General features: G+C 45.7%; 1 protein-coding gene across 1 annotated transcript in view; it reads left to right on the forward strand.

Moving 5' to 3' along the window:
• The first annotated feature begins 309 nt into the window (after nt 1–309).
• Nucleotides 310–19422, forward strand: part of NEU1 (neuraminidase 1) — a 118870-nt gene continuing 99757 nt past the window's right edge. Inside the window, exon 1 of the mRNA XM_078645894.1 lies at nt 310–649. Within this exon, the coding sequence (XP_078502020.1) occupies nt 449–649 (201 nt within the window). The 5' untranslated portion in view covers nt 310–448. The remainder of the gene's footprint in view (nt 650–19422) is intronic.

The following is a 19422-nucleotide window of genomic DNA, read 5'->3' on the forward strand; positions in this document are numbered from 1 at the left end:
TACTCAAATTCTTAAATTCAGTTGTGTCTCTTGCTCTCTCAGCTTATGCTGCTAAAAAGATAAACAATGAATGTTTTACAAATACTGATGTGTATATTTCCACTTAGCAGTGAATTACGTAAAACAAGGCTGCTGTTCCTCCCATTTGGACATCTAATTCTTTTTTTTGGTATTTTTTGTAAATGAGGTATAAAGGGACCCTTATTTACCTGCTCTGCTGCAGGCAGCTGGCAATAGCCTCTACAAGATGGCCGCCTGTTGGCACGGAGACGGCGTCAGTCAGGCTTCGCGCAAGCATTCAGACACTTCCGCGTGTCAGACACTTCCGCGTGCAGGTCAGCTGACCCAACCCAGGGCTGGAGATGGGAAGGAGAGATAGCAGAAGTGTCCTACCAGTGTCACAGGTTCTGGAAGCGGTTGTTTGTTGTAGGTTCACAGGAGGAGCGACATGGAATGCGGAGGGGCTCACCGTGGGGCCGTGGACCGAGGGGGTGCGCGGTGCCCCCGGAGCCTGGCTGTCACCAGCAGCAGAGACCTAGAGAACCCCCTTGTGCGCGCCCTAAGCCCCCACCGGCTGTCACTGATGCCCCTCTTCCTCGGTCTGATCTTCGCTCTGTGCCCCGGCCAGGGGTCTGAAGCCTTCACCCAGGTGAGGGGAGGCGGGGTCTTTAGGACTGGGTGTTGGGCACATCTATCCCTGGCAAAGGGTATTTGTGCCCAGTCAAAGTGAGAGAATTCTGAGAGAGGTAGCCCTGGGGGTGTTTATGTTTATTGAAGCATAACTGATTTTATTATTGTGATTAGTGAAGCATATTAAGCTGTCCTCTCAGTATGTGTCGATATCTAGGTAAGGTGCATGCCCCCAACAAGAGGAAGCTATGAGAACAACTTTGAAAAAAACCATTCTTCAAGGGTTTCTGTGATGTATGTGCTTTACCTGTGTACGTAGTTGCGTCTCCCATGTTTTCATACCTGAATAAAGTGACTGGGCTGCGTTATACAAAAAACAAAGACGTGTTGGTGTGTGCACGGTACGTGCGCACACTGAGTACATGCCTGCCCCAGTGTATGTACCTTTGAGGTTTGCCAGACAGAGAACGACAGGTGGTTGACAGAGGGTGTAGCTGTACTCTTTGGAGAAGGAGAACGCTCAGAAACAAACTTACGGTCTTACCTGTGCAGAGTGGGGTGCATTCTTGTAGTGTCATCCTGCCTGCTGTCAGGGGAGAGTGTAACTGTATTAAGAAACGTCTTCTAGACGACCGTATGTACTGAGGGAAACAGTGTATTCTGGAATGTCTAGAGCTTTTTTTTTTTTAAAGAGTTGTATATAACTACACCCGAAGATATCAGATGGCTTTACATGAGCACCATTATCGGAAACATATATTTTTGTTAGGCACAAGGAAATTAAGTCGTTCCCAATACTCAAACCCAGTTCCCTAGCTTCGAGGTCGACCGCCCTGGCCGTAAGGCTACATCCTTTCCCCAAGACCGCTTTGTCGGGCAGAGTCATCCTGTGAGTAGCAGTAGAGTAAGAAAGAGAACATCCTGAGATAAGTAACCTTTTTGTCTTACCGGTACTGATGGGAGAGGAGGAACTTCTGGTATTTGTGACCCTGTGTGTTTTTGGGAGACTGTAACTAAACAAACGTCATTTAATAGTGCGTTCTGGGATGGGTATTCCTGTATAGCATCTATTTGTTTAGAGGGACAGAGTCGTAGCTGTACTGAGTGAAAGAGAACTTTCGGTGACATATAAGCTCCTGGTCTTAGCTGTACTGACTGGGCGGGGGTTCTGGTATTTGCAACCCTGTGTAAATGTACTGAGAAACATCTTGAAGAGGGTTAATTTGCTGAGGGACGCAGTACATTCATGTGGTAGTAATTCTGGGGGGGTCATTTGTACTAAGAGAGACAATTATTTGTGGGCCTTGCAGTCCATAGTGGTATCAGTGATTGGTGAAAGAATGCCTCATGGGAACATAACCAGGTGTTCCATATTTGCATACATACATACTTCAACATGCTCTAATTTTATATTGCAAAAGACACAGATGATGGACGGAATGCAGAGCAAATCAAACATTCTCTCCCAGTCAATAGATGTGGGTTAAGTCCATTGTTCTTTTGTTCACCATGTCACCCCAGTTTAGACTAAGCTATAGGCAAATCAGTCTTGACTCTGTGTCTCATGGGAACAGTCCAGACCGAACTGCCAAGCCAGGTCCTCCCTGCACCGGAAACAAGCATTCTGGGGCCGGTTTCAGGGCATCACCCCTCATCAGCCAGGCTAGCTTGAATCCAGTGGCACATTGAGCCAATGATATATTGCAAAAGATACAGATGATGGACAGAATGCAGAGCAAATCAAACATTCTCCCCCAGTCAATGGATGTGAGTTAAATCCATTGTTCTTTTGCTCACCATGCCACCCCAGTTTAGACCCAGCTATATGCAAATCAGTCTTGAACGTGTGTCTCATGGGAACAGTCCAGACCGAACTGCCAAGCCAGGTCCTCCCTGGACGGAAACAAGCGTCTTGGAACTGGTGTCGGGGCATCACCCCATATCAGCCAGGCTAGCTTGAATCCAGTGGCACAGTGAGTGTAATTTTACATTGCTCTTTACGAAACATGTATTCTTAATTGGATATATTGCACTGATAGACCTGATGTAATTTAAGCCATGCACTACAGCGCCAGCATACTTCACTGGGTGATAGTGCACTCTACAAATCTTCATAACAATTAGAGATTTGCTGTTCTCCCAGGTTCTGAGACACCTAGTTGAACAAACATCATGTTATCCAATGGATGTGTGTGATTCATCCAGTACAGGTTAACTATTGACCGTGGACAATATAGGATCTCTGGTTTAGGGTATGTTTAGCTTTAGGCAGCCTTTAGAGCAGTTGCTGAGGCAGCTTCAGTTTGAAAGGAGATGCTTTGATGTGAATTACTTGGTTTTGTGCATACCACCACTATCTGAGGTTTGCAGTGGTGTGCCCTTTTTATTTTTTATTTGTCTGTTATGATTAAGGCAGGCATACATCATGCACTTTTTCACGCATCCAAAACTGAATACGACATAACATATACGTAGAAAACTGATATTTCTTCCATCACTGAATAAAGAAAGCTTGGCATAGTGTCTTGTAGGCACTATCTTGCATTAAGGGTACCATCTCCTTGAACCATGAACAGATGATACTACAAAATACTTGGCGTCAATCAGTAGTCCTCCAAGTCAAATGATGTATAAAGGGCGGTACAATTCCTAATAATGTATTAAGTCCACCAGCCTTGGGCAGTAAGTACACTGAGTTGTCCCTTTTTCAAAAGCCGACCCAGGTTGAGTGAATGTCTCGATGATATTCCCAATAAAAATAGCACAGGCCTCTCTAAACTCCTTGTATTGGCTGTTTTCAGAAACCCATAGTGGTTTCACCCTTAGATCTTCTCATGGGGGCTATTCAACCAAAGAGTACATGTTGCCAGACGGTCATTCCAAATGAAAGTACAGTTCGACAGTTTGAAGAAATTCTTCTAACTAATGCAAACATTTTGGTGACATTAAGTATTGTAAGCCAAACGCTGTAGTGTTATGTTGTCGATCTGGTTATCCTGTCTCAGTGAGTCCATATTATGAGTAAAAGAAAACCAGTTAAAATATGTGTAGACTATATTTTCTGGTTGGACATCCAGTTTATCAGATGAAGTGTGAATAGTGACACACAGCCCATCCCAAATTTAATTATGTCACTGCACACAGGCTAATAACATGTGTTGTCATGCAGTGTGACTTTTTTGACAGGTTTGTCTGTTTTCGAGATGGGGCATTTTCGCTTGGTACTCTGCCTCTTGGCATCAGGGTTGGTATTGCAGTACCCCACAGTGTGCTGAAGGTTTGGCCCCAGAATACACCTCGCCTACTTGATGAGTTGGCTTTGATTAGGCCACACTCGTGGTAGTCCAATTGCTGGCTTTGATGAGATACCTTTGCCCAAAACTGGTGGTGAAGTTGGCATTTAGGACGCATGCTGCAACCAGCCCCAGGACATTCAGACAGTACCCGACAGGCTGATCTGACTGGTCAGTGTGTGAGCCAGCCACGGCCAGTGGTAGGTGTAACTGCAGGGCGGTGACGTAGGGAGGGGGAGGGGCAGGGTGGGCGTTGTAATGTATGGATTACGGACTTTAACAGGTAAGTAAACATATAAATAAATAAAACGAATTTCTATGCATGCACTACATCGCATTTGGTGTCCTTTACAACATGCTCCCCTCCCACTGTTTCTGCTCCCTTTCACTTATGTTCACTGTCCTGCTTCCAAACCCCGCTAACACCACCTGTCCACTGCCATCTTCCATCTTCTTGCTTCACAGCTTCAAAATTATCATATTTACAGGAAAGGCAATGGTGCGAGTGTCAAACACATTTCCGCTGACAGAATTGTATTTTTCTTATTGCACTCAATGCAGAAAACAAATTGCACAAAATACATTAAAAACGTGAGCAAAGTGTCTTCGCTTCACACTCCACAGTCATCTTCTTGACAAACAAAAAGGAATGGCATCCTGCATTGAGCGGATAGGATGTGGCATAACAGGCAGATCTACTGACTTTGGAGCTGGGGATCCAGATGGGCAAATCACTTAATCTCCCCATACCTTTAAACCCAAAAAAACAAGTTCTTGTATAATTCAACTTTTACTCGCGTAAATTGCTAAAGTACCTTCTGGTCGGGTTCGTTCTTTATAAAACTGCTCCTGTGTTATTTGCTATAACTATTGACTTTTTGCATCTGAGCTCGACTATGACCGCATTTCTTTGATGTCTCTCCTTTTGTAAAACAACCAAAGCATGTAAAACAACCAAAGCATGGAAATGAGGATGGTATTAAGGAATGCGGAGTTCAGAGAAGAAGCATAGCAGTGTAAGATGCACAACTATAATTCTAAAGCAAGGAAAGCTCCTCCCCCACAGGCTTCTTTAACCAACTTTTCCATGTGTAACCTTTCCACTGTTTTGTTCTCCATTTTACCCAGTAAAAGCTTGTGACATTGTCAATCACAATGGAAATGTAGTGACCCTTTAAATAAGATCTTTCCATCCGGAGGAAATATATTAACAGAACAATCATGGAGGTCCTCTAACTTTAACATCTTGTGAATGCTAGGAGTATTAATGTGCACTGCCCTGTGGAAAACCATGATTGGTCGGATTATTTAACAGTTATCGCAACAGAAATAAACATCTTTAGATTGGGGCTTTCTTTACAATTTTGATTAAAAGATGTCTATAAGATTAATAAGAATTGCCAAGCACTTGAGAATCAAGCGGCGTCTAGAAATGCACAAAAGAAAAAGGCAAAGTGTTCAACTATAAAATGAAACCAAAACCACAGCCTTAAAAGTAGCTCCTTGGTCGAGTTTGTAAACGGACTCTTCCTCCGATGTGAAGCATGGCTGTATTGAAACAAAACGAGCATTGGCATTGCCCGTAGGTTTTGCCTGTGCAAGACCTAATGGTGTTGACATTTTTTTTAGGTCGCTCTTCCGCTATCTCTTAGAGACATGCTGTATTCTCGATATGAGCATTAAGCTCCGCTCATTTTTCGCCCATCTTCACAATTGGTTCCTCTTTCAGTTGTTTGTAAATTATGCCTTTTGATTCGTCAATAGGCTTAGTATTCCTTCCATAGTACATCCATCCCGTAAGGACAGCCCCTCTTACATGTGTCCGTACTCTGTACCTTTCATTAGGAGTTTGGGAGAACTGTTTACTTAATTAGTGTCTTGCTGAAGCACACACACCTGCCAGACACATCACTGCCTCTTTAAAGCAGCTTTAGCATGGCGTCACCCCCTCCTTCTTTTTTTTTTTTTTTTATTTGTGGCTTGCTGCACAATTTTTTCCCCATCAATTTTGTTTACTTTTTTAAGCAGTAGCAATGGCTGCTGTGCGGGTATAGCTGCTTGCCAAACTCTTTTTTAGTAATTCAGTGTGGTGTCCGCGTTATGGACGTTGTGAATGAAAATGAATGAAAAAAATTATTGTTCAGTTACTAAAAACTTACAATTAAAACAACATTATACAATTCTTCTTACATTTCATACATTATTAAGACCACATAATTAAAAGAAACTTCATCAATGTATAAAACCAAATATACATAAAACTATCCTCATTGTCCACAGTTAAGCAATTTCTTCTCCACTATTTCTATAAACTTCAAAAGTCTACCCGTGAATTGCAAGCTTTCTCCTTGTAAACTAGCTATGACTGCTTGTCGGCATGTTCGTATAATTTGACTATTAAAGTCCGACCATAACAGCCTCCTACGTTCCTCTATTAGTGCAGGGCAGCTACAGATGATATGACAAATGTCTTCCCTCTTGTAATAACAGAGGCGACACGCCCTCTCACTACTCATCAATTTCCATGTAGGGGCGTCTCCAAGAAATTGGCTATTTCCAAATCGGTGATTCATCAGTTTCAGCTTTGCCCTTTGGCTATTTGAGTCTCCTAAATATCTTTGGGGTTTTAGCATACCGTACGAAGCAATAACTGTCCATGCATGGGATCTCTTTGCCAGTACTGCTTTATCCCATAAAGACGACCTTTTTTTGCTGCACCCATTTATAATTTTATTAAAAGCCACCTGTGAAAGAGGTAAGGCCCATAGTTGTTCCGCATTGAACGTATCTATCGCCAGTTTGAAATATTCATGGGCCTGCTTGTGTTTATTATCGCATATTGCCTCCCAAACCACTGTCATAAGCGAGGAATTATTATCCCTTCTAATTTTGTGGCAGAATTTTAAATAAGCTCCTAAGCTATTTAGGTTCTGTCGTTTAAGTCCGAACTCAAGTCGGATTTGTGCCGGTGAAGAATGTCGCTGGAGATTAAACAGGCGTCGGTAGGTCCCTGTCACTAGCTTATCTATGGTGTTGTCAGCACAACCTCTTAAGGTCTCTACTCCATATGCAAGGGTTGGCACATGTTTAACTGACATCATTTGTAATAGTTGGTTAAGGGGAAGCCCTTTTAAGTTATTCTGAAGTTTGGAAAATGCAGCAATTAATGAGTTGTTTCTTCTCTGTTGTGCAGCACACTGGTTTTTACCCGTGCCCCTAGCATCTATTATAACACCCAGATATGGACGTTGTGTTATAGCTTTTAAATATGCTCCATTCCCCCCCACCCCTCGCTGCACAGACACTGAGCTTCGTGGTTCGTGAATCATGCACTGTATTAATTAAAGAAATCTGCGGATGCTTCCTCCACTGCCTTCCCCAATCCATGCCGTTCATTTTTTTTTTTTTTTACCAGATGTGGTGTCCGCTTCATGGTGTTTGTGTTTTGTTTTTGCGTGTGTCCCCATACTGGGGCAGCCCTCACCTTTCGTTAATCAGTCCCCCAACTCTGCAGCACACACAGCGCTACCTCTCCTCGGGTTGCAGTCAGTGCTCCTACAGCTGCCCAAGACCCGCCTTCGCCACTTTCAGGCTTGCAGCCTGGCCATGCACGAGGGGGAGGAGGAAGAGGAAGGATCCGTGAACCTCCCCTGGGCGCGGGTCAGAACTTGATTAAACTAAAAACTACACACTTGGAAGAGTTGTGCATGCATATGAGATTTTTTATTTATGTTGAATACATTATAATGTTTGCTCAAAAATAATTGGTGACTTTTAGCCCATTTCATATGACCATATATTCAGTTTATTTTTCATTGTTGTCATTGTCTTGGAAGTTACTCTGTTCACTACTTAATGTTAGTCATAACTAAGACAATGAAGGCGTGTTGGTAGACACTTAAGAGTGTGGTGGTTTTGTCGGCTTCCACCCAGAAGCATGCAGCATCAATATTTTGGCACAGTGACCACTTCTCAGGGCTGTGATTTATGACTGCGGTCCACTTAATGGTTTCCTTGTAGGTCAAGCCTTGCATGTCTCGCTTGTAAATATAATCTGAGCCCTCCATATGGTATGCAGATTTTCCACTTTCAGATGTACCCGCCCACAAAATGACTGTGGTATAACTCAATTTGAGTTCTGCTGCTGGGGCCTTTCTTACATAATGTTTTCTAATTGACTCCCATAGTTTAATAAGACTTAACATTTCACCAGAACACTGACATTTTTTATGAACAAAAATTGATTCAACCTTAGCGTGTTTATCCATTTTACCTAAAGTGGATAAACACGCTAAAATGGAACCTATATTTGTTAAAAAAAAGATTGTGCGCAGTGGAATATTAGCCATATAGTTAAACGGTCAGTGTGCATAAAATCATTATTTAGTTTCACGTGCTGCCAAGACTATAGAGCTGTATAAATATTTGAGCCGCGTGTATTTTAATCCCTCCCCCAGCAGTTGCCTGTTCTTTTTACACAGGCGACCTGTATTTAGAGAATAGTTTCTTTCTCCTTTTTCTATGGGTTTGTCAACCAGTAGTTCAATACAACGAATGTCTTGTGCACACGTTCTGTTAAGTATATTTTGGAAGTCCTCAATAAACAAAACAAAGTGATAATGAAATGAAACAACAAGGTAGACCCATATGTATGGTTTCTTTTCAAAAGGCAATGTATTGACTCCTCCTTGCTGGAAGAGTAACTTCAACGAAGCCGACACGTGTTTCGTCAAGCGAGCACTAGGCCCGTGGCTCTTCAGGGCTGTGTCAATCCAATGATGTGGGGTTCACGCTGCCGGTGATAATTCCGACCCGGAACGTGTGCACAAGACTTTCGTTGTATTGCATTTACGGAGTGGTCCTTGGCCACTCTCTGAAGAGGTTTCTGGGGGTCTCCTCTGACTTGTAGCACCGTCCAATATCTCTTTTCTACAATTTACACTAACCTCTACCAGCACAGGCGCCAATTTTCCTGTACACTCAGAAACTCCACACAGAACTTTAAACCAGTAGTTCACAATGTTTATATTTATCTATTTGCATTCGGTTTGCAATAGACGCAGCTCAGTTATGTCTATAAACTAAACTACCTGACCTGCCTTGCAAACTGAGTCGCTTAAAAGCATCCCATTCACATTAGTCTTTAATGGGTAATAAGGGCATGATGCAGTTCCATTGGTTTTTGGAGGGCCTTTCATAAATTCACATAGAACGGCGGACCTTCTTTTGTTTCCATACATTTTATACCTTATAATCTCATTAAAAGTAAAAGAATAGTTTACAGTGAAATGTTATCTGGTTAGACTTATCAAAACCAGTGACACGCTTGTTAGAATATGACTGCCTGGACCTTCTTCAGAACGGTCGCTCCCCTACGCTCCTGATCACTTGCAGCTACGACGCTCTGTGCTTACGCATAATCGGTATCGTTACTACTGTAATTACCATAACTCTGTTTTGCCGATCCTCATAACATTCTAGCGCTTTTCACGCGTAGCGCCGCACGAACTGATTGACACAATAGCGCGACCTTGCTCAGGGTGTTGTGATTATTATTTCTATTGTCTGCATCGCTGAGGCTGTTGTGCATATATTTCATTTGATTGCTCACTCGGCGCATTTGTGTATTTGCTGCCCCTGTCTCGCTTTCCCTTTGACCCTCCATTTTGTTGTTGGTATCCCCTGGCCCGCCCCTCATCCCCGCTACCGCCTCCCTGCTGCCCCTCCCACGCTCCGCCCCCTCCACTCTCCATTTATGACTGATGTCCACACGCGCAGCGTCCACGCCCTTCAGCCGCGCCGAAGGTGCGCCAAAGGTAAGCCCGTCTACGCCCGTCCGCGCCTGGACCGCGCCCAGAGCCAGACCCCCTGGTCCCCGCTTCACCCTTCCTCCCCGCATTACATACGACGCCTCCTCCCTCTTTGCACTCAACCCCGGCCGACTCACTAACTGCGCCCAAGCAGCACCAGGACACACCCATGGACCCTTCACCTGCCACTCCTGCAAATTCATCTGCGTCAAGTCCCAAACTAAATCCACAAATACCAAACAGAGAGCCAACACCAACCACCTCAAATGCATCCTTCTCAACACCCGCTCGGTTCACAAACACGCCATCGACCTTTGGAATCTACTCGACAACATTTCTCCGGACATCGCCTTCCTAACAGAAACCTGGATGAATGCCTCTTCAGCTCCAGACATCACCATAGCCATCCCGGACGACTACAAGATCATCCGTAAGAACCGCCCCATCCAAACAGGAGGAGGCATCGCCATCGTCCACAAGAACACCATCCGCGTCTCAACCAGCTCAGATGACAACCTCGCTATCGCCGAACACCTTCACTTCCAGATCCACACCGACCCCAAGACAACACTTAGGGGCACCCTCCTCTACAGGCCACCAGGACCCCGTACTAAATTCAACGAAGACATCACTGACTTTATCACCCCACACGCCCTTCCTTCGGAAGAATACATTCTACTGGGAGACCTCAATTTCCATCTGGAAAAGAGCAACGACAGTAACACCACCACCCTTCTGGACAATCTCGCCAATCTCGGACTCAAACAACTTGTCAACACCCCCACACACTATGCAGGACACACACTCGACCCTATCTTCACTTCTAGCAAGCATATCTCCTTCACTCATACCACACCCCTCCACTGGACGGACCACAGCTGCATCCACTTTATTTACAATAAGACCTCGATCCACAACCACCCTCAACCAACTTTGCGAAGAAATTGGAACAAAATCACCATCGACCAGATCTCAACATCGCTTCTTCAAAAACCCCCTGCCTATTCAACGAACCCTAACCAAGCCGCCATCAACCTCACACAATGGTTAACCCAAACCGCCGACAAATTAGCACCCTTGAAAAAACATCAAATCAAGCAAGGAAGCAAGAACGCCCCCTGGTTCAACGATGACCTTAAGAAATCCAAGAAATTCTGTCGTTCCCTTGAGAAAACTTGGAAAACAGACCCAAACACTATCACCCAAGCCGCCTTCAAAAACGCCACCCGCAAACACCACCAACTAATCCGGACAGCCAAGAAATCAGCACTCAAAGACCGACTAGACAACAACGCCCACAACAGCAAGGAACTTTTCAACATCATCAAAGAATTCACCAACCCTACCGCCAGCTCTAACGACATCACCCCCTCTCAAGTCCTCTGCGACTCCCTTGCCTCATTCTTTCATGACAAAATCGCCGACATCCATAACAGCTTTGACAGCCAACCTGTAAACCAGTCTACCCCACTCACCTCCGAACCGCTACCTCCTCCGAATATCCTTTTCGAATGGAACCCAATCACCACAGAAGAGACCATTCGCCTGATGAACTCCATCCACTCAGGATCCCCTACAAACCCATGTCCCCATCACATCTTCAACAAAGCAGACTCCATTATCGCACCCCATCTCCGAGATGTCATCAACTACTCCCTTAACTCCACCACATTCCCAGAAAGCTGGAAACACGCCGAACTCAGCGCCCTTCTGAAGAAACCCACAGCTGACCCCACCGAACTCAAAAACTACCGCCCCATCTCGCTCCTCCCATTCCCTGCCAAAGTCATTGAGAAAGCCATTAACAATCAGCTCGCCACCTTCCTCGAAACCAACAAATCACTCGACTCCTCACAGTCTGGCTTCCGAGCCAAACACAGCACCGAGACCGCCCTCATCGCAGCAACAGACGACATTCGAACACTACTGGACAACGGAGACACAGTCGCCCTTATCCTCCTTGACCTCTCCGCAGCCTTCGACACAGTCTGCCATAGGACCCTGATACATCGCCTCAGAAACATCGGAATTCAAGGAAAAGCATTGGACTGGATCATTTCGTTCCTCGCTGGAAGAACTCAAAGAGTCCGCCTCCCCCCTTTTAAGTCAGAGGCCACCGAAGTCATCTGCGGCGTCCCGCAAGGATCATCACTCAGCCCCACCCTCTTCAACGTCTACATGAGCCCCCTCGCAACCATCGCACGTCAACACAACCTCAACATCATCTCCTACGCTGATGACACTCAGCTGATCCTCTCACTCACCAAAGACCCAACCACCGCCAAAACCAACCTACACGAAGGGATGAAAGAAGTAGCCGAGTGGATGAAGCAAAGCCGTCTGAAACTGAACTCGGACAAAACGGAAGTCCTCATCTTAGGCTCATCCCCTTCCGCCTGGGACGACTCTTGGTGGCCAACGGCCCTAGGAAAAGCCCCCATACCAACGGACCACGCACGGAACCTGGGCATCATCCTGGACTCCTCACTCTCGATGACCAGACAAGTCAACGCCGTCTCATCTTCATGCTTCAACATCCTACGCATGCTCAAAAAAACATTTCACTGGATCCCCACCGAAACAAGAAAAACGGTCACCCACGCACTGGTTACAAGCCGTCTGGACTACGGAAACACCCTTTACGCCAGTTCCACCGCGAAACTACAGAAAAAACTCCAACGCATCCAAAATGCTTCAGCTAGACTCATACTAGACATTCCCCGCACAGACCACTTTTCCGCTCACCTGAAAGACCTTCACTGGCTCCCCGTCAACAAGAGAATAACGTTCCGTCTCCTCACCCACGCACACAAAGCCCTATACGAACTTGGACCCGATTGTCTCAACAAGCGCCTTTCCTTTTACACCCCCACCCGCCAGCTGCGTTCGTCCAACCAAGCCCTCGCCGCTGTTCCGCGCATCCACAAAGCCACCATGGGAGGAAGATCCTTCTCCTACTTAGCGGCCAAGACCTGGAATTCCCTTCCCATCCACCTCCGCCTTACTCAAAACCACCTAGCCTTCAGAAAACAACTTAAAACATGGATATTCGATAAGTAAACCTCCCCCCCCCCTTCCTCAAGCGCCTTGAGACCCTATGGGTATGTAGTGCGCTATATAAATTCTGACTTGACTTGACTGCATATTTGAATGGCTCACCCCAATTAGGAAAAAAAAAAACAAGAGCTTGGATACATACAAACAATTCTATTTCCAAAACCAATGCAACAGGATTTGCGAAAAAAGTGAAAACTCACAATGGTCAAAACTGGTAATCTAATTCGTATGGCTGTATACACTGCAATCCCTTTTGAATGGCAGTGGACCGGAGGAGGCCAAGAGGCATTCTTCTCTTTGCTGTTTGCAATGTTAGTTTTTTCGGGGGGGAGTTTCGAGTGTAAAGCTTGAATGCTCTTCTATGCAAGTTCATCTAGGAGAGTGTTTAAGATGGATGGAGGGTGAGGAGGAAGGAAGGATTGGAAAAAGACTCCTGATCACTTGAGCTTCGTTGAAGGAAGGAAATATCTAGTAGATGCCCGTCGGCCTCTGAACGGTCGGGGTTGTTGGCTCTGTGTGTGCACACCTTTGTTTTGTCGCGCTTCAATCAATGTCTGACCTGCTCATTTCTTTATCCTCCCTCTCTCTTTTCTCTCTCTGTACTTCAGTCTTGTTTTCGGTAGTGCTGCCTGATGTATATTCATACATTGCTATTTTTGAAACTCGTGACTTCACTGAAATTCAAGCACTCAGGAGAATGTCGCCCATTCCTGAATACAAAATGATGGCCTTTGCTCCTGAATTTTTTGGAATGTGCAAGTTTACTAGTTACTAAATGCATTTTTTTCTGATTAATTTTATTCTTTTGGTGCAGTTTTCCTGGCTTATGGGCACCTGGGTACTCTCCTTTGTAGCACACATATTTACATGATAAAAACATACACATTTTTATGCAATATCCACAGTTAAAGTGACATTCTGATTCAACATCAAAATATAAAAACCCGGAAATTCCTCAGTTTTGGTCTTCTACGCAAATCACAATTCATACCCCAGCTATGGAAACTATAATTTACCCCAAAATAATCTACTCATGATCTTGCATATGATGAGCCACTGACACTAATGGCCTAATTGGTGACCTTACATATTGCCCTAGTAGTGGCAGTGGCATCCGGCATGGCTTGCAGGTGCCGGGGGTGCCGGGGGTCCGCAATATAAAAAAATAATAATCTTACCTTGCAGCTGGGTCCCACGTCACTGCTCTCCTCATCTTGGAACAGCAAGCACAGCCAGGCCCCACTGGCTAATTGCAACACTGCAATGCAGCGTTGTGATTGGTAAGCACCCAGGTTCCCCTGTCCAATCACAAGCTGGTTGCGATTAATCTGAACGCCGTGACGCAGCTCTCAGCTATGGGCTGGAGGGGTGGGCATGTTCTCCATGCAGGCTGTAATGCAGCCTGCATGAAGAACAGGAAAAGTGCACATAACTGGTTTGGGCGGCCCGAGAGGACTGACTAAACAGTCATTTGGCACTTAGGAGTATGCAAACCATTCCTCCCCTGCTCGGAAAGTGGAGCAGCCCCTCCCACCAGCAAAGCAGCACGAAGCATAAAATGTTAAATCATAGTTATTATTATTTTATGTTTCGTACTTTGCACAGCTTAAAAGCAGTGGGACGACTCTCCTCCGCCAAAGTGATCCATTTCTTTCTTGTCGCTATGTAAATGTGAAAGCACCCGCTACACTCTAAACCAAAACATAAAAATTAAACGCTTTGTTATTTACAACACCAATAGCTCGAACTCTCGCAAATGCAAGACCTATTGCATTGTAAATACTTGTTTCTACATTTTGCAGAGCAGCGTGGGCTGTTGTGCAGCATAGCTTAAAGTAAACAAAAATAGCGCTGTGGCGCTGCTGGCGTCTACCGCGTCATGTCGATTTTTAAAAAATGTTTATTTAAAGACATGTTGCACAGCAGCGCGCGCTGTTCTGCAACATGTAAAACAAGCATTTACAATGCAACGGTTTCGCCTTTGTAAAAGTTAGAGCTATTGGCATTGTAAATGACAAATTTTTTATTTATGTGTTGGTTTTGAAAACAGATACATAAATGGCATTGTCATTTACAATGCCAATAGCTTAATCTCTCGCAAATGCGAGACCTATTGCATTTGCACCCACACGCACACACACAGAGAGCCACCCACACACACACAGAGCCACCCACACATAGAGCCACCCACACATAGAGCCACCTACAAAAAAAAGCTAGCCACACAGACAGAGCCCCAACACACACAGAGCTCTGTAATGAGTACACATTTGCAGGCAGCTGCACACTGTAAAGAATGCATGCTTATTTTGTACATATATATTCAACCTAGCTCGTTCACATATTGTAAGCACAAAAAATCATAACTTTGAAAAGATACAGTAAACTGTTTTAAACATGATGCTAATTTCAAATATTCATAGAATTCTTTGTAAGTTTGCAGAACAGGTTGAAAAAAGTCCAAGAAAACATTTTGATAAAGTTCAGCAAAATGTTGATAGAACAATCTCGTGGTCTCTGTTAAGAAGTCTAATTGACACTCGAGGTGTGTGGGGGGTGGAGGGGTGCAATAGTAAACTTTAAAAAATGAAGTGCATCCTCTGAAAAAATGGTGCAGACATTTTCCCAAAAGTGTATATATAACGAAAAGTTGGGTAAAACCTTCTGAAAAGGTGGGAAGAAATGTAAAAGGTGCACACAACTCTTTCAGAAAAATGCCTTGAAATGTTTGAAAAATAATTCATAACTCTGTTTAAGTATGCTGAATTATTTGAAAATGACACCAAAAGTTTTGAAAAAGTGTGCAGAACTCTTTGGAAACGTGTAAAGAAGTCTTTGAAAAGTGAAAACGAGTCTCAGAAACGAGGAAATCATTGTTAGAAAAAACAACCTAAACAGTTTATGCCGACAGAACTCTTTGAATAAGAGCAAAAACATCCCTTCAATAAGCGTGCAGATATTTTGAAAAAGTTTACTGAACTCTTTCTGAAGTCTGAAGAACTCACTGATATGTTAGCCCTTCTTTTCATGAAGGAACAGTCCTCAAGAAAGGTGCACACACTGCTTTATAGAAGGGACGGGACTGTGACAGGAGTGCAGAGCACTTTAAATATGTACAGGCTTTTCGAAGAAACCTGAAGAGAATGGTTGACAGAGGCGTCTCACAGCCCGAGGTGTCCAGGTAAACACCTGCCCTGTCCTCTTCAGACAGCCACTGCACCTCCCAGACGCGGAATACCTCCTTTAAGCCTCACAAGCCCAGACAGCTGTTTCATGGAGAGTTACGTAAGCAGGAAGGGCGCACTTGTCTGTGGCGAGCCATCACTGTGCATCTGACACTCGCTGGTGACAAGGCAGCGCCTGGGTCACTCTGCTCGCTCAGTTCTAATCCAGGCTGCCCCAAGAACATTTTGTGTGACTCTGAACAACCCCCCCTCCAAATTCCTCGGTGTTATAATCTGGTAGAAGTTTAGAAACAAGCTAACATATGACTAAAGACACACATACGCACATAAGCGCTATGTGTACAGAACATGTATCAGTTTACCAGAGAGTGTGCGCAGTGCAGGCCTCTCGGCGCTATGCTGATGTCCTGTCATTGGTAGCGTTTAGAATGCACTAGTGCAGCAGCATACTGTACAGATTAATTAATGCATGCTGTCATACAGCATGTGAAAGCAGACAGACTTGTTTCTAAGCACTACCTGTTTTAGCATAGTCATTTTAAGGTAAAGGGCGTGAAAGGGATTAGGTAAAGGGCGCGAAAGGGATTTGATGAAGGTCACACAATGGGATCAACAGATGAAGACAGCATTCCAGACCATGTCTGCGACCTAGCCACTCTAGATCACATGTTCTACCTGGATAAAGAGCAATGCGCGTGGAAATTAATAACAAAACGCCTGCGTGACGCGCGATCGGAGCCCCTTACCTGGGACTGCGCCTCTTCCGGCACCTCTCGGAGCCCCCCCACCATTCCGTTCAGCGGGCGCCCCTCTCCAGAGTTTTCCATTCACACACTGCCCGCACCATCCCTTTCAGCAAGCCCCGGCCACGCCCTCTGCCCCAGGCCCCGGGGTACAGGAGGCACTGCACACAGCAACAACAGCACGCTTCTATTCGGCGCTTAGAAGGGAAATCATGAAACAAGCAGTAAAAATACAGCGTTTCTCTGTTTTGTTGTTTGGGAGTACAGGCCACGCACAAAAGTGCAGTCTAAAACCTCTCAATGCATCTATCGGGGAAAAAAGCATTGTGTGCGAAGGTATAGAAGTCGCTCGTTCATCCTCAAACTACCAACATCTCGATGATCCCTGCAGGAAACGGACGGCTGGCTTTGGAAAGCGAGGCCGGTGGGGGAGACCGCCCGCACAGCCTCACTCCGTATAGCAACAGCTCGTGTAGTGCTCCCTCGCCCAGAAAGTGCCCTCTCGCAGCCGGACGCCTCTACTGAAACCCCGCCAGGAGCATGTCTGGGATGTTCAGCTGACTGGATGTGTCAGATAGGCTCAGAATGGGTTTTCGCGGGTCAAGTTCCGTCGGCTGCAGGAGCAAGACTATTACGGGCACACGGACAGCGGGAGGGGGGGCGGGAACACGAACAGCGGGAGGGGGGGCAGAACAGGCACACGGACAGCCAGAGGGGGGGGCAGGAACGGGCACACGGACAGCCGGAGGGGGGGGCGGGAACGGACAGCGGGACATCGCGCAACCCACCCCTACAAAGGACACTTCCGAAATGGTGGAAAACAAAGCTGTAAAAAAATAAAAATAAACACCGCCCACCGCCGCATGATGATCGCAAGGGGGCGGATGAGTAAAAATGTCCGGAACGCCCACGAATCTGCTCCGGCCATGACGGACAGATCTCTGTTCCAATGGCTAGCCTCCATTTATGGAGCTAGCCAATGGAAACGAGGGGCGGGACATGAGTACACATCTCTAGACATAAGCTTTCGCCTTGCGCGGAAAGTCTGCTGCGCAGCCTTTCGGCGAGGCGAAACCTAAAAAACCATTGACGATGCCAATAGGTTTCGCATATGCGAAACTAATTGGCTATGCCAATGCTTGTTACTATTCATTTCCCAGATATTAAAACACGCATTTCCTTCAGTAAGCTCAAATCTACGCGATCTTCCCTACCCAGAAGAAAAACGTATACACCTGTCTTTACAAGTTATGAACTGCCCTAATTTGCAAGCATGGATATTTTTTTGGGCTATCTGATTCACTAATGGGGCAACTTTTATTTTGGTGCCTGAGTTCTGCCCTGTCCCAGTCTGACCCTGGGTGCAGAACCCGACCTGCTTTAGGCTAGGATTTACACGGGCCCTGGGACTGTCCTAACACATTTTGTGCCTGTGAGTGTGGTTTTTTTTTTTTAAATATATACTGGCATGTAGGGCAACAGTGAAAGGACACAAGATATTTTGGACTGATGTAAGTATTTAAATGTTTTTTTCTTCAGAAAAACCGTCCTCTCGCACGAGAGGCTTTGTTCCTACATGGGTCTGGTTTCCTCCCACTCCTTCCTGGTCGGGGAGACTCTTATTTCAGTCACTAGGGTTGAGCTGTAACTTGAAACGTGTCTGGATTTCTGGCACCGGCGTATGACTGACTCCCACCCGACCCTACTGGCAAGCCATGGAGTTTTCAGATTCCTTTCCAGCCCGGTCCTGAGAGGTCACTCAGACAGCGGCACGCTCATCGGACTTCTCTCGGGAGGTCACCCTTCTCCCTGTAGGCCGCTTCCTCCTGCCTTGAACCCAGGCCCGGCTTCAGGAATATTTATTTGGGTGGGCCAAAAGTACATTTGGGTGGGCCACTGCTGCCCCGATTTATTGCTTATATATCTAGCCAGGCCTGCTTCTGGGCCCTCCTTTCTCTCCTTAGTCTTACAAGGCGCAGTAAAACGCACTCTATTCAAAGTCTCTTTCTAAATGTTATCACACTCAAAAGTGCTTTTCTTCCATGTAATGTCCCTTTGATGGGATTGGAAGGGGAGGTTTCTAAGGTGGGAGTATCAAGCAAGTGACACTACTGGGGCTCCCTCTGTGCGAGCCTTCGGGATAAACCCTCTCCATTACTACCTCCACCTGACCCCCAACTCTGCAGCACACTCCCTTACAGGCTTGATTATCCACTTTTCTACCACCCCTCTCCATTACACCTTATTTCACAGCTGACCGTGTTCCCCAGCCCCATATCAGCCACCATTCAGTTCCACTTTCATTATTCCCAGTAAAAAACAATAGTAAAATCACCTTCAAACTTGAAACATTGAATATAGCAGTAAATGTAATTGGCATGCATGTTAGTTCTAATCGGCCGACTTTAGTGCCGGTTCAAAAGTCTTTTTGACCTCTTCTTTTTTTTTTTTTTACCTCTTTCTCTGTAGATAACTCAACTACCACCCTCCAACAGTGCCCTTTATCTCTCCTTAGCCACTCCCCCTCATGGTCTCCGCCTCAGACTCCCCAACTACCACCCTCCACCAGTGCCCCTCATCTCTCCGTAGCTCCCCCACACCCCATGACCTCCTCCTCAGATTTCCCCACTGCCACCCTCCACCAGCACCCCTTATTGCTCCGTAGTTCCCCCCACCCTGTGACCTCCTTCTCGGATTCCCTAAC

The sequence above is a fragment of the Lissotriton helveticus genome, chromosome 5_1, assembly GCF_964261635.1.
Source record: "Lissotriton helveticus chromosome 5_1, aLisHel1.1, whole genome shotgun sequence".
Classification (NCBI taxonomy): domain Eukaryota; kingdom Metazoa; phylum Chordata; class Amphibia; order Caudata; family Salamandridae; genus Lissotriton; species Lissotriton helveticus.